General features: G+C 40.1%; 1 protein-coding gene across 1 annotated transcript; it reads right to left on the bottom strand.

Moving 5' to 3' along the window:
- Positions 1 to 944: 944 nt before the first annotated feature.
- On the bottom strand, positions 945 to 5,632 carry LOC309808403 (YTH domain-containing protein 1-like). The gene has a single exon (XM_082628704.1). It carries the CDS (start codon positions 4,388 to 4,390, stop codon positions 2,213 to 2,215), a length of 2,178 nt encoding a protein of 725 aa, XP_082484830.1. The 5' UTR covers positions 4,391 to 5,632; the 3' UTR covers positions 945 to 2,212.
- Between the last annotated feature and the right edge of the window lie 8,935 nt (positions 5,633 to 14,567).

Here is a 14,567-nt window from a genome sequence, read left to right on the forward strand (position 1 = left end):
TTAATTAATTCCTGCTAATTTCATAATATGGGTATACTACAGTTTGTTTAGCCATTCACCTATTGAGGAACATTTTGTTTGTTTCAGTTTCTGGCTGTTACAAATAAAGCTGCTCTAGCACTCATATGTAGAACCTAAAACAAAACAAAACAAAAAAACTGAGCTCATAGATACAGAGAACAGATGAGTTGTTGCCAGAGGCAAGGGAGTGGGGAGTGGATGAAAGGAGTGAAGGGGGTCAAAAGGTACAAACTTTCAGTTATAAAATAAGTCCTAGGGATGTAACGTATAGCATGGTGACTCTAGTTAATGAAACTATATTGTATATTTGAAAGTTGATAAGAGAGTAGGTATTCAAAGTTATCATCACAAGAAAAAAAATGTATCCATGTATGGTGAAAGGTGTTAACTAGACATATTGTGGAGATCATTTTGCAACATATGCCAATATCAAACAATTATGTTGTACATCTGAAACTGATCTGATGTTATATGTCAATTATACTTCAATTAAGTTGTTTTTAAAGCTGCTATAACGATCATTTCCTGGTTTTGTGTGAACATAGGTATTTGTTTCTTTGGTGTAAATACCAAGGAGTGAAATGGTTGGGTTGTATAAATGTATGTTTCATTAATTTAACAAAACTGCCAAACTGATTTCCCAAGTGTACCATTTTACATTCTCGCTAGCAATATATGAGAGATCAGATTCTCCATTATGCCAGCATTTGTTATTGTCACTATTTTTCATTTTAGCTGTCCTAATAGATGTAGTGATATCTCATTATGGTCTTTAAAATTTTTTTTAAACCTCTTTGTTGGAGTATAATTGTTTACAATGTTGTGTTATTTTCTGCTGTATAACAAAGTGAATCAGCTATATGTATACATGTATCCCCGTATCCCGTCCCACTTGCGTCTTCCTCCATCCCTCCCTATCCCACTCCTCTAGGTGGTCACAAAACACTGAGCTGATCTCCCTGTGCTATGTGGCTGCTTCCCACTAACTATTATACATTTGGTAGTGTATATATTTCGATGCCACTCTCTCACTTCATCCTAGCTTACCCTCCCCCCTCCCTGTGTCCTCAAGTCCATTCTCTACTTCGGCTTCTTTATTCCTGTCCTGAACCTATGTACATCAGAACCTTTTTTTTTTTTTTTAAGATGCCATTTTTATGTGTTAGCATACGGTATTTGTTTTTCTCTTTCTGACTTACTTCACTATGTATGACAGTCTCCAGGTCCATCCACCTCACTACAGATAACTCAATTTCATTTCTTTTTATGGCTGAGTAATATTTCATTGTACATATGTGTCACATCTTCTTTATCCATTCATGTGTCTATCGACACTTAGATTGTTTCCATGTCCCGGCTATTGTAAATAGTGCTGCAATGGTTATTGTGGTACGTGACTCTTTTTTTTTTTTTTTTTTGTCAATCTTTACCAATTTATTTTATACAAAACAGTAGCAATGTAGAATATGGGAATTATCTTCCGCTGCCACACATGCAAGTTGTGAACATTCCAAGCCAATGTATACAGTTTGGAGGGGAAGGCTAAACAATAGCATCAACCATGCTACTGAACAGAGGAATTTTTTTATCTAAAAAGAGTAAAAATTAGATAGCAACGTCTTAATATTGCTCTCATCATTGAAGATGGAAGAAACATAAAAAGTGACTTTTTTTAAGATTAAAAAAAGGAAAAGGAGAAACCAAGAGGCTGCTACAGCACTGCCTTACAGTCAAACCATCATATTTCAATATTTGCATACTTGATAGCAGCATTATTTTTACTGAACCGTGTGCACCTACATTTAGAAATACATCAAAGCAAAATATTGTGCCAGTCATCCATCAAGATGCAAAAGAAAGCAAGCAAACAAACAAAAAACTCTAGGATGAACATATTATATGTAGATGAACATTTATGGAGACTGAATCAATATCTACATTCTTGGGCTGTTCCATTCTGCCACAATAAAAGCCTCAACTCAAATTGTCAACTGTGCATTTTTTGGAGGATTTGAGTTTTTCCAGTTCTTATTATACTGCATGCTTGGAACAAAGCGGGTCATAATAAATCCTTCTACACAATGAACTTCAAGTAGACAGTTGAAAATAGTTTTACTACTTGTAAACACACACAACAAGAAAAATACAAGATTCTTTTTATTTTTAAAGAATCGGTGCTTCCAAAAGCACATTATCTTCTATATCGACCTCTCTCCCCTCGGTCTCTGTCCCGATCACATAATCGCTCTCTTTCTCGTTCTCTATCACGTCCTCTATCTCGTTCTCTGTCTCTTCTGTTATCTCTAGGGCGATCTCGCTGTCGCTCCCGATCTCTTTCACGAGGTCTACTTCTCCGACCGGTGACAACAGCTTGTGTTCGACGAAGGAAATCATCCACCCTCATATCATAATCATGTAGTCGTTTATCTCTGTATCTTGCTTCATGTGGTACTGGGTGATGTCCTGAGTAGGGGGGATGAGCTTGAGGAGGTGGAGCATGGTGCTGATGGTGTGGAGGTCGTTCCATTCCAGGATAAGGAGTCATTCCTCGCCGAGGTGCTGGTGGTCCCAGGTTATGAAATTCCCTCAAATAATCATTGTAGGACCCATTTAAAAACACATCTCGGGGAACTCCTGAAAACCGTCTATCTACTTCCTGGTATCGTGGATCCTTTAAATACCCTGGTGTCTGATGAAACTCAGGGGCATAGTCAATCCTTGCTTTCTTTCTGCTGTTATGAATATCATAATCTTCTGGTCGACGCCTTCCCACATCCCGGACTGGTTCTCGACGGGATGGACGATCTCTTGACTGGGGCTGAGAATGCATTCTTCTCTTGTGAGGCATTTTATGAACGACCTGATGCAAGTCAATACTTTCATCAGGGGGAAATAGAAGACAAAGCTGCTTTCCACATTCAAGTTCAATTTCCTGTCCATCACGTGCGATGTTTACTGGCTTATGTCCATTCCAAGGATTGGTGAGATGAGCCGACTTAGTGAAGGGTAGTCCACGCCTGCAAATCCAGTCAATTTTAAAGACACCTCCCAGCATTTTAGCGTTCATTCCTGCTGGAAGTACCCAATGTATAGGAGATCCTCCATGGTGTGATTCTGAAGAAAGTCTTGCAAATCCTTGAAATTTTCCACTGTCTCTCACAGAAAATATTAAGATAGCACTCCTTGCAGATCTGAATGCAGCATTTAATTTCTTCTCATTTACTGGCAGTGTAGACCATACACCCTTAGCTTTGGCAAGGGACACATTCTCATGGCTGTTACTCTCTATGAGAAAAAATCTCGCATCCTGTAGGACATATTTGAGTTTACTGGTTTGATCTTTTCGGACAACATGAATGGCAGATTGTAATTTCACGTGCTTCTTTTCTGAACCTGCATATGACTCTGATGCAGAGCTTCCACTTGTATCAAAAACAATAGGAGATACGCCTCTAGCTCTCTTCCTTTCCTTCTTTTTCTCCTCTGATCCATCTGTTCCTGAACCAGATCTGACAGGCCCATCCGTGAAGGAAAGAGAGTCGATAGCCTCCCTTCGGGTGTCATAATCATTTCCCTCTTCCTTCTGGTCTCTCTCATCCTGTTCATATTCTTCTTCCTCCTCCTCCTCTTCCTCCTCCTCCTCCTCTTCCTCTTTTTCTTCCTCCTCCTCCTCCTTCTCCTCCTCTTCCTCTTCTTCTTCCTCCTCTTCCTCCTTTCCATCGTCATCCACCTCTTCATCTTCCTCCACATCTTGCACCCCTTCCTCCTCATTCTCAGTGTTGTTGCCTTGCTCATCCGAAGAACCACTGCTGCCAGTCTCATGGTCAGAGGCATGTTCTTCAGAGTTCACTTCCTCCTTAGAAGACTGGCTGGATCTGCTTGCACGTCTGTCCACTTCAAGCCCAATTCTCTCAGAGCCATCTGGTGTAAGGGATTTGACCCTCCTTTCAGGATCCCTTTTCCGCACACATGTTTTCTCAGGTTGACTCTTATAAGGTTCTCTGGAGGCACTACTTGACAAACGAGTCTTCCGATCAGCTTCTAGACGTTTGTATCTTTCAGATCTTTGATAGTCCTCATTTTTATACTCTGTGACTGGCTTTCCGTCTGTACTAACCATTCTTTTGTTATTGCTGACTGATGAGCTCAGTGGCTTAGAAATCAATTGTCTTGAAAGAACAGAAGGCTTTTGTTGCTTTGTGTCAGTAGATTCCATTCGGTCCCTTTTTCTTTTTGAACCCTCTTCCTCATTTTTATCTGGTTCACTCTCTGGATTATAGAGTTCATCATCCTGTTCTGGTATTTCAGACACAATAGCATCTAGAACAGTAAGTTCTATATCTTTCTCCTCTCGGCTGTCGGCCGCCATTGCTCCCCTCTTGTTTCCGCCGCCGCCGCCGCCGCCGCCGCCGCCGCTGCTCCGACGTGACTCGGGCGGGCGCCGCAGCCGCGGCAGCAGAAGCACAGGCGCGTCCGTCAGTCCGTCCGCTGGGCTTGCGCGCTTCGCACGTTAGCCTCTACCACTAACCCTTCCCGACTCACCCTTCCTCCTCACTTCTTCCCTTTCTCCCTTTTCCGCTTTCCTCCTTTCACTCCGGCCTCCCCCACCCTAGGCCCAGCCTTCCCGTTGGGGCTTAGGGACGGGAGGCGGTAATGGGGAGGGAAGGGAAACCATGGAGGCAGCGGGCAGCGGTATAATGGAGCCGTGTGAAACGATCCCCCTCCCAAAATGCCCTGCGCTGCTTACGCTTCGTTCCTCCCTGGGAACGTCACAGTGCCCCGTGACGCTTTTTGAATTATGGTTTTCTCAGGGTATATGTCCAGTAGTGGGATTGCTGGGTCATATCGTAGTTCTATTTTTAGTTTCTTAAGGCACCTCCATACTGTTCTCCATAGTGGCTGTATCAGTTTACATTCCCACCAAGAGAGCAAGAGGGTTCCCTTTTCTCCACACCCTCTCCAGCATTAATTGTTTGTAGGTGTTTTGATGCTGGCCATTCTGACCGGTGTGAGGTCGTACCTCATTGTAGTGTTGATTTGCATTTCTCTTATGATTAGTGATGTTGAGCATGCTTTCATGTGTTTGTTGGCAATCTGTATATCTTTGGAGAAATGTCTATTTAGGCCTTCTGCCCATTTTTGCATTGGGTCGTTGGTTTTTTTTGAGTTTGATTTTGGAGATTAATCCTTTGTCAGTTGCTACATTGGCAAATATTTTCTCCCATTCTGAGGGTTGTCTTTCCATCTTGTTTATGGTTTCCTTTGCTATGCAAAAGCTTCTAAGTTTCATGAGGTCCCATTTGTTTATTTTTGTTTTTATTTCCATGTCTCTAGGAGGTGGGTCAAAAAGGATCTTGCTGTGATGTATGTCATAGAGTGTTCTGCCTGTGTTTTCCTCTAAGAGTTTGAAAGTGTGTGGCCTTACATTTAGGTCTTTAATCCATTTTGAGTTTATTTTTGTGTATGGTGTTAGGGCGTGTTCTAATTTCATTCTTTTACATGTAGCTGTCCAGTTTTCCCAGCACCACTTATTGAAGAGGCTGTCGTTTCTCCACTGTATATTCTTGCCTCCTTTGTCAAAGATAAGGTGACCAGATGTGCGTGGGTTTATCTCTGGGCTTTCTATCCTGTTCCATTGATCTATATTTCCGTTTTTGTGCCACTACCATACTGCCGTGATGACTGTAGCTTTGTAGTACAGCCTGCAGTCCAGGCGCCTGATTCCTCCAGCTCCATTTTTCATTCTCAAGCCTGCTTTGGCTATTCGGGGTCTTTTGTGTTTCCATACAAATTGTGAATTGTTTTGTTCTAGTCCTGTGAAAAATGCCATTGGTAGTATGATAAGGATTACATTGAATCTGTAGATTGCTTTGGGTAGTATAGTCATTTTCACAATGTTGATTCTTCCAATTCACAAACATGGCATATCTCTCCATCTGTTTGTTTCATCTTTAATTTCTTTCATCAGTGTCTTATAGTTTTCTGCATACAGGTCTTTTGTCTCCTTAGGTAGGTTTATTCTTAGGTATTTTAGTGTTTTTGTTGCAATGGTAAATGGGATTGTTCCCCTAATTTCTCTTTCTGATCTTCTGTTGTTAGTGTATAGGAATGCAAGAGATTTCTGTGCATTAATTTTGTAGCCTGCTACTTTACCAGATTCATTGATTAGCTCTAGTAGTTTTCTGGTACCTTCTTTAGGATTCTCTAGGTATAGAATCATGTCATCTGCAAACCCTGACACTTTTACTACTTCTTTTCTGATTTGTATTGCTTTTATTTCTTTTTCATCTCTGACTGCTGTGGCTAAAACTTCCAAAACTATGTTGAGTAACAGTCGTGAGAGTGGGCAACCTTGCCGTGTTCCTCATCTTAGTGGAAATGGTTTCAGTTTTTCAACATTGAGAACGATGTTGGCTGTGGGTTTGTCATATATGGCCTGTGTTATGTTGAGTTCCCTCTATGCCTACTTTCTGGAGGGTTTTCTCATAAATGGGTGTTGAATTTAATCAAAAGCTTTTTCTGCATCTATTGAGATGATCGTATGGTTTTTCTCCTTCAGTTAGTTAATATGGTGTATCACATGGATTGATTTGCATATATTGAAGAACCCTTGCATTCCTGGGATAAACCCCACTTGATCATGGTGTATGATCCTTTTAATGTGCTCTTGGATTCCGTTTGCTAGTATTTTGTTGAGGATTTCTGCATCTATGTTCATCAATGATATCGGCCTGTAGTTTTCTTTTTTTGTGGCATCTTTGTCTGGTTTTGGTATCAGGATGATGGTGGCCTTGTAGAATGAGTTTGGGAGTGTTCTTCCCTCTGCTATATTTTGGAAGAGTTTGAGAAGGCTAGGTGTTAGCTCTTTTCTGAATGTTTGATAGAATTTGCCTGTGAAGCCATCTGGTCCTGGGCTTTTGTTTGTTGGAAGATTTTTAATCACAGTTTCAATTTCAATGCTTGTGATTGGCCGGCTTATATTTTCTATTTCATCCTGGTTCCGTCTCGGAAGGTTGTACTTTTCTCAGAATTTGTCCATTTCTTCCAGGTTTTCCATTGTATTGGCATATAGTTGCTTGTAGTAATCTCTCATGGTCCTTTGCATTTCTGCAGTGTCAGTTGTTACTTCTCCTATTTCATTTCTAATTCTATGGATTTGAGTCTTCTCCCTTTTTTTTTCTTGATGAGTCTGGGTGGTGGTTTATCAATTTTTTTTTATCTTCTAAAAGAACCAGCTTTTACTTGTGTTGATCTTTGCTATCGTTTCCTTCATTTCTTTCTCATTTATTCCTGCTCTGATCTTTATGATTTCTTCAGCTAACTTTGGGTTATCTTTGTTCTACTTCCTCTAATTGCTTTAAGTGTAAGGTTAGGTTGTTTATTTGAAATGTTTCTTGTTTCTTGAGGGAGGATTGTACTGCTATAGCCTTCCCTCTTAGAACTGCTTTTGCTGCATCCCGTAGGTTTTGGTTGGTCGTGTTTTCATTGTCATTTGGTTCTAGGTATTTTTTGATTTCCTCTTTGATTTCTTCAGTGATCTCTTGGTTATTAAGTAGTGTATTGTTTAGCCTCCATGTGTTTGTATTTTTGACAGACTTTTTCCTGTAATGGATATCTAGTTTCCTAGTGTTGTGGTCGGAAAAGACACTTGATACGATTTCAATTCTCTTAAATTTACCAGGCTTGATTTGTGACCCAAGATATGATCTATCCTGGAGAATGTTCCATGAGCACTTGAGAAGAAAGTGTATACTGCTGTTTTTGGATGGAATGTCCAATAAATATCAACTAAGTCCATCTTGTTTAATGTGTCATTTCTTTTTTCACAAACACACACACTTTATTTTATTTTTTCAAGAGATAAATAAACTGACACCAAGCATTGTAAATGGATGAACACAAAAAATACGACAATGAGTGCAAATACCAAACACGAAACACACTCATACTATGTCATAATATTGACATTCAGTCCAGTAATCCTCCACTGTAACAGCTCCTTTACTTTGCAGTGAAAATTGATTTGTATATGTTTTGCCTCTGAGTCCTCGTGGGATTTGTTTTTTATTCAAACAGAAAGTCACAAAAATTATAATCATCCTCATCAGTTCACTCAGTCCCATGTAATTAATTTTTTTTAATCTTGATCTTTTGTTAGCACCTTTATGAATTCATCAGTTTTCCATTAGAGCTCTGAAAATGCTTATTCATTCAGTTCAGCAGTATAGTCAGTTACCAGAAACCTGTACTTGTCAGAGTCTTTCCCATGAATTCCTTGAAGACGAATGTGTCATTTAAGGCTTGTGTTTCCTTATTTATTTTCAGTTTGGATGATCTGTCCATTGGTGAATGTGAGGTGTTAAAGTCCCCTATTATGATTTTGTTACTGTCGATTTCCCCTTTTATGGCTGTTAGCATTTGCCTTATGTATTGAGGTGCTTCTGTACTGGATGCATAAATATTTACAATTGTTATATCTTCTTCTTGGATTGATCCCTTAATCATTATGTAGTGTCCTTGTTTGTCTCCTGTAATAGTGTTTGTTTTAAAGTTTATTTTATCTGATATGAGAATTGCTACTCCAGCTTTCTTTTCATTTCCATTTGCATGGAATATCTTTTTCCATCCTCTCACTTTCAGTCTGTATGTGTCCCTAGGTCTGAAGTGGGTCTCTTGTAGACAGTACATGTACAGGTCTTGTTTTTGTATCCTTTCAGCCAGTCTATGCCTTTTGGTTGGAGCATTTAATCCATTTAAATGTAAGGTAATCATTGATATGTATGTTCCTATTACCATTTTCTCCATTGTTTTGAGATTGTTATTGTAGGCCTTTCCCTTGTCTTGTGTTTCCTGCCTAGAGAAGCTCTTTTAGCATTTGTTGTAATGCTGGTTTGGTGGTGCTGAATTCTCTTAGCCTTTGCTTGTCTGTAAAGGTTTTAATTTCTCCGTCGAACCTGAAGGAGATCCTTGCTGGGTAAAGTAGTCTTGGTTGTAGCTTTTCCCCTTTCATCACTCTAAATATGTCCTGACACTCCCTTCTCACTTGCAGAACTTCTGCTGAAAGATAAGCTGTTAACCTTATGGGGATTCCCTTGTATGTTATTTGTTGTTTTTCCCTTGCTACTTTTAATATATTTTCTTTGTATTTAATTTTTGGTAGCTTGATTAATATGTGTCTTGCCATGTTTCTCCTTGGATTTATCCTGTATGGGACTCTCTACCCATCCTGGACTTGATTAATCATTTCCTTTCCATAGTAGGGAGGTTTTCCACTATAATCTCTTCAAATATTTTCTCAGTCCCTTTCTTTCCCTGTTCTTCTTCTGTTATTCCTATAATTCGAATTTGGTGTCTTTCATGTTGTCCCAGACGTCTGTGAGTCTGTACTCAATTCTCTTCAATCGTTTTTCTTTATTCTGCTCTGCAGTAGTGATTTCCACGATTTTATCTTCCAGGTCACTTATCCATTCTTCTGTCTCAGTTATCCTGCTACTGAGTTCTTCTAGAGAATTTTAAATTTCATTTATTGTGTTGTTCCTCATTTGTTTTTTTTTTTTTTTTTTGCTCTTCAGTTCTTCTAGGTCATTGTTAAACGTTTCTTGTATTTTCTCCATTCAATTTCCAATATTTTGTATAATCTGTACTATTATTGCTCTGAATTCTTTTTCAGGTAGACAGCCTATTTCCTCTTCATTTGTTTGGTCTGGTGGGTTTTTACCTTGCTCCTTCATCTGCTGCAATAACAAACAAATGAATAAAATATGGCCCAGCCCTCATGTTACTCTAGTGAGAAAGAGCTGGTAAAAATACATTGCAATAAAGAGGGATAGACACCATGAGAGAAATCTACATGAAACAAGTGGAGACACATGGAACAGAGGGTCAATTCTACTCAGAGAGGCAGGGAGAGAGAAGGCTTCACAAAGGAGATGAAATAAGCTGATCTTAAAGGGTCCATAAGAAGTGTTGAGCAGGTCATAGAGCTGTGCATTTTGTCCAATAGACTTTGGTGACAGCCCAGGGAAACGAGGGCCCTGGGTGATGGCAGTAAGAATGGGAAAGAGGAGTGTAGAGGCTTGAGGTAGGATTATTAGGGGGTGACAGTTACATGTGGTGTCCAAGGAGAGCAATGAGCTGAAGTCCTGTGACTGGGGTGCCATTATCGGGGACAGTTTGTGGAAGAAGAGAATAGATTTATTTGAGTTTGTGGCACCTATAAAATAGAGGTGTGGATAAAAGACAAAAGAAAGGAGTATTGGGTTTTGGCAATAGCTTTTTGTCCAGAATGACTATTAAAAGCCATGTTACTGATAAGGAAAGAAAAGGATCATCCCTGACTTTCCCCCATTACCTCAGGTCAGTTTATTAGCCTTGCCATGGTCACCGGAGGCTCAAGCAATGTAGGAGATGAGATGTGATTTCCACAGGTGAGGGTTGGGGACCATGGCCACATTCAGTCCTCGGCTGGTTAGACAGAGTCTCTCTCCTTCTCTGGCATCTGGATTTGCTTTCTTAAGGAAAAGAGAAAGAGTGTTATTTTAGCTAGTGGATGAGCAACTTTTGAGAACTTAGGTATTCATTTAAGCTTCTCTTGACAGGTATTTATTGGGCAAATGTTTATTAGTATGTACTAGGCACAGTTATTGAGGTTGGGGATGCTGTAAGGAACAAAACACAGCCCCAGCTGTCCTGGGACTTAGGTTATGGGTGCTGTGAGCTAGTAAGTAAATACAGAAAGGGGTACGCTATACAAATGCCTGTGGGAAGAGGATCCAGGAAGATGGCACAGCCAAGCGCAAAGGCCCTGTGGCAGGAGCAAATCCAGGTTAGCTGCGTGCGTGAGTAATAAATTGCTCTTCTGGACCATCACCTCTTCCCCCGTTGAATTTCAGGAACGGGCTCTGAATTTCTTGGTTACTGAGTGAAACAAATTCTCCTTGAGAGGATAGACATCCTGTTACTTGGTGTGGCTCTAGACCTGATTTGTAACATGAATGAGAGCCTTGGATAAGCTTTGGAGATTTTACTTCCTTGGAGCTCAAATGCTCTGGGAAGCAACTGCCATCTAGTGGCGAAATGAGGAAACATGCCTGGTAGATTGGGAAGAGAGGAAGCTCAACCTTGGATCGCTGGCTATGGAATTACTCTGAAAATCTGCATATTTTCCACTCTCACAAAATCCACGTAAGTTGAACAATAAGCTCCAAAGTAACCTCTGTCACAATTGTTTTCTGACAGGAGGAGGCATTTTCTTTGACATGTACTTGGCATTTTAACGTTTCCGTATTTAATCTTCACAGCAACTCTGCAAATTGGCCGTTTTTATTATCCTCATTTTGAATAGGAAGATAAGTAAAGATTGAATCACTTTTTCAATGTATTAGATCTGTTAAATGACAGAGTTTGCATTTACCCTGGTTTGTGTGAGGACAAACTTGAGTTACATTGTCCACCTGTAGGCAGCTCTGAGCACTTAGTAAAGGAACGAGATCTTAATTGGATGCCAACAAGTCCAATTAACTTGTTGTGAAACCAGGTCCCCAATTCTCACTATGAAGGAAATGCTCAGAACTAGGATTAATAGGGAGAAATCACCACAGGTAAATGTCACTTCAGCATAAAGAACTTTCTAGGAATTAGACTTGTCTGCAGTGGAACAGGATGCCTTAGCGAGCAGACATGGATGGGGTCGCTAGTGGGCACTGGCAGGACATTGCTGTGTTTTTCTGGCCCAGGCTGAGTCTTATAAACATTTGCATTTGAGTGCTTTGTCTTGGAGTTCTTTCCAGTTTGTCACAGTCTCAGCCATTTCCTAAATACTACACATGACCCAATTCACACATCTACCTTACCTGACTGGCCCACTAGGCATTTGGATTGTTGACCGCTGAGTAAATTAGAGGTGTTTTAAGTGATGTTCTACCATATATTTGAGGGGCTTAACAACGTTTTAAAACTAACTTAATTTTTTTTCAGAAGAAGGGTTAATAAAACGAACTTAGTCCTGTTACCATAAATATTTTCTTGTACAAAATAGATAAAAATAGACGGAAGAAAAAAGAAAATAACAATTATTGACATTTGTTGAGTGCATACTATCAGTGACCATAAACTCTGATTTTCCCATTTTTGTCCCGTCAGTGCCTGTTGTCACTGTAGAATTATTAATACGGCCCCTTTTCACTTTTCAAAGTGTCTCTTACCCCAATCTCTCTCCTGCCCAGGGGCAGCCTCTGTTATTAATTTCTTGACTATCACTTAGGAAATTTCTATGACTATGTAAGCATTTATATATGCATATATGGCCCTTCCAAAAGAAAAAATAAATAAGAGCACACCATTTTAATACATCATTCTTAGCCTTGCTTTTATCTCACTTAGTGTGTCTTAAAGATTTTTTTTTTTTTTTTTTGCGGTACGCGGGTCTCACTGTTGCGGCCTCTCCTGTTGCAGAGCACAGGCTCCGGACGTGCAAGCCCAGCGGCCATGGCACACGGGCCCAGCCGCTCCGTGGCACGTGGCACGGACCTGGACACGAACCCGTGTCCCCTGCATCGGCAGGCGGACTCTCAACCACTGCGCCACCAGGGAAGCCCTAAAGACTTTTTTTGCAACACATAAATAAAATGTTAAATGTTAAATTTAACATGAATATTTGTTTTTTAAACCTTTTATTTAAAAATGATTATAGATTCATAAACTAAATATAGACTATAGATTCACTCTGTACTATAGAGAGAAAGAGGACCATGGACGTTTCACTCAGTTTCCCCCAGTGGTTACATCTTACACAATTATAGTACAGTATCAAAGCGAGGAAATAGACATTGGCGCAATGTTTGTATATTGTTCTATGTCATTTTGTCACATGACTCATTTAGCAACCAGTGCCGTCAAGATAGGGAACTGGTCCATCATCACGAAGATCTCCCTTGTGCTACTCTCTTGTAGCTGCCCCCTTCGCCCAACCTCTCACCATCCCATAACCCTGGCAACCACTAGTATGATTTCCATCTCTATAATTTTGTCATTTGGAGAATATTATGTACATCAAGGGTCCCCTACCCCCAGGCCGCAGACTGATACTGGTCTGCAGCCTGTTAGAAACCGGGCCACACAGCTGGAGGTGAGCGGCGGGCAAGGGAAGCTTCATGTGCCGCTCCCCATTGCTCCCCATCGCTCCCCATCGCTCGCATTACTGCCTGAACCATCCCACCACACCCTCAACCCCTGGCTGTGGAAAAAGTTGTCTTCCACGAAACCGGTCCCTGGTGCCAAAAATGTTGGGGACTGCTGATGTACATGGCATCTTATAGTGTGTGGCATTGAGATTCACTTTTCTTTAGTTAGCATAATGTATTTTTGAGATCCATCCAAATTGTTGTGTATTAATAGTTCATTCCTTTTAATTGCTGAGTTAATTCCTGCTAATTTCATAATATGGGTATACTACAGTTTGTTTAGCCATTCACCTATTGAGGAACATTTTGTTTGTTTCAGTTTCTGGCTGTTACAAATAAAGCTGCTCTAGCACTCATATGTAGAACCTAAAACAAAACAAAACAAAAAAACTGAGCTCATAGATACAGAGAACAGATGAGTTGTTGCCAGAGGCAAGGGAGTGGGGAGTGGATGAAAGGAGTGAAGGGGGTCAAAAGGTACAAACTTTCAGTTATAAAATAAGTCCTAGGGATGTAACGTATAGCATGGTGACTCTAGTTAATGAAACTATATTGTATATTTGAAAGTTGATAAGAGAGTAGGTGTTAAAAGTTATCATCACAAGAAAAAAAATGTATCCATGTATGGTGAAAGGTGTTAACTAGACATATTGTGGAGATCATTTTGCAACATATGCCAATATCAAACAATTATGTTGTACATCTGAAACTGATCTGATGTTATATGTCAATTATACTTCAATTAAGTTGTTTTTAAAGCTGCTATAACGATCATTTCCTGGTTTTGTGTGAACATAGGTATTTGTTTCTTTGGTGTAAATACCAAGGAGTGAAATGGTTGGGTTGTATAAATGTATGTTTCATTAATTTAACAAAACTGCCAAACTGATTTCCCAAGTGTACCATTTTACATTCTCGCTAGCAATATATGAGAGATCAGATTCTCCATTATGCCAGCATTTGTTATTGTCACTATTTTTCATTTTAGCTGTCCTAATAGATGTAGTGATATCTCATTATGGTCTTTAAAAATTTTTTTAAACCTCTTTGTTGGAGTATAATTGTTTACAATGTTGTGTTATTTTCTGCTGTATAACAAAGTGAATCAGCTATATGTATACATGTATCCCCGTATCCCGTCCCACTTGCGTCTTCCTCCATCCCTCCCTATCCCACTCCTCTAGGTGGTCACAAAACACTGAGCTGATCTCCCTGTGCTATGTGGCTGCTTCCCACTAACTATTATACATTTGGTAGTGTATATATTTCGATGCCACTCTCTCACTTCATCCTAGCTTACCCTCCCCCCTCCCTGTGTCCTCAAGTCCATTCTCTACTTCGGCTTCTTTATTCCTGTCCTGAACC

Source organism: Mesoplodon mirus (genome assembly GCF_964341445.2).
Source record: "Mesoplodon mirus genome assembly, chromosome: 7".
Classification (NCBI taxonomy): Eukaryota; Metazoa; Chordata; class Mammalia; order Artiodactyla; family Ziphiidae; genus Mesoplodon; species Mesoplodon mirus.

Excerpts from the sequence above, each read along its gene's own strand:
- LOC309808403 (XM_082628704.1), bottom strand. The coding sequence starts at position 4,390 with ATGGCGGCCGACAGCCGAGAGGAGAAAGATATAGAACTTACTGTTCTA.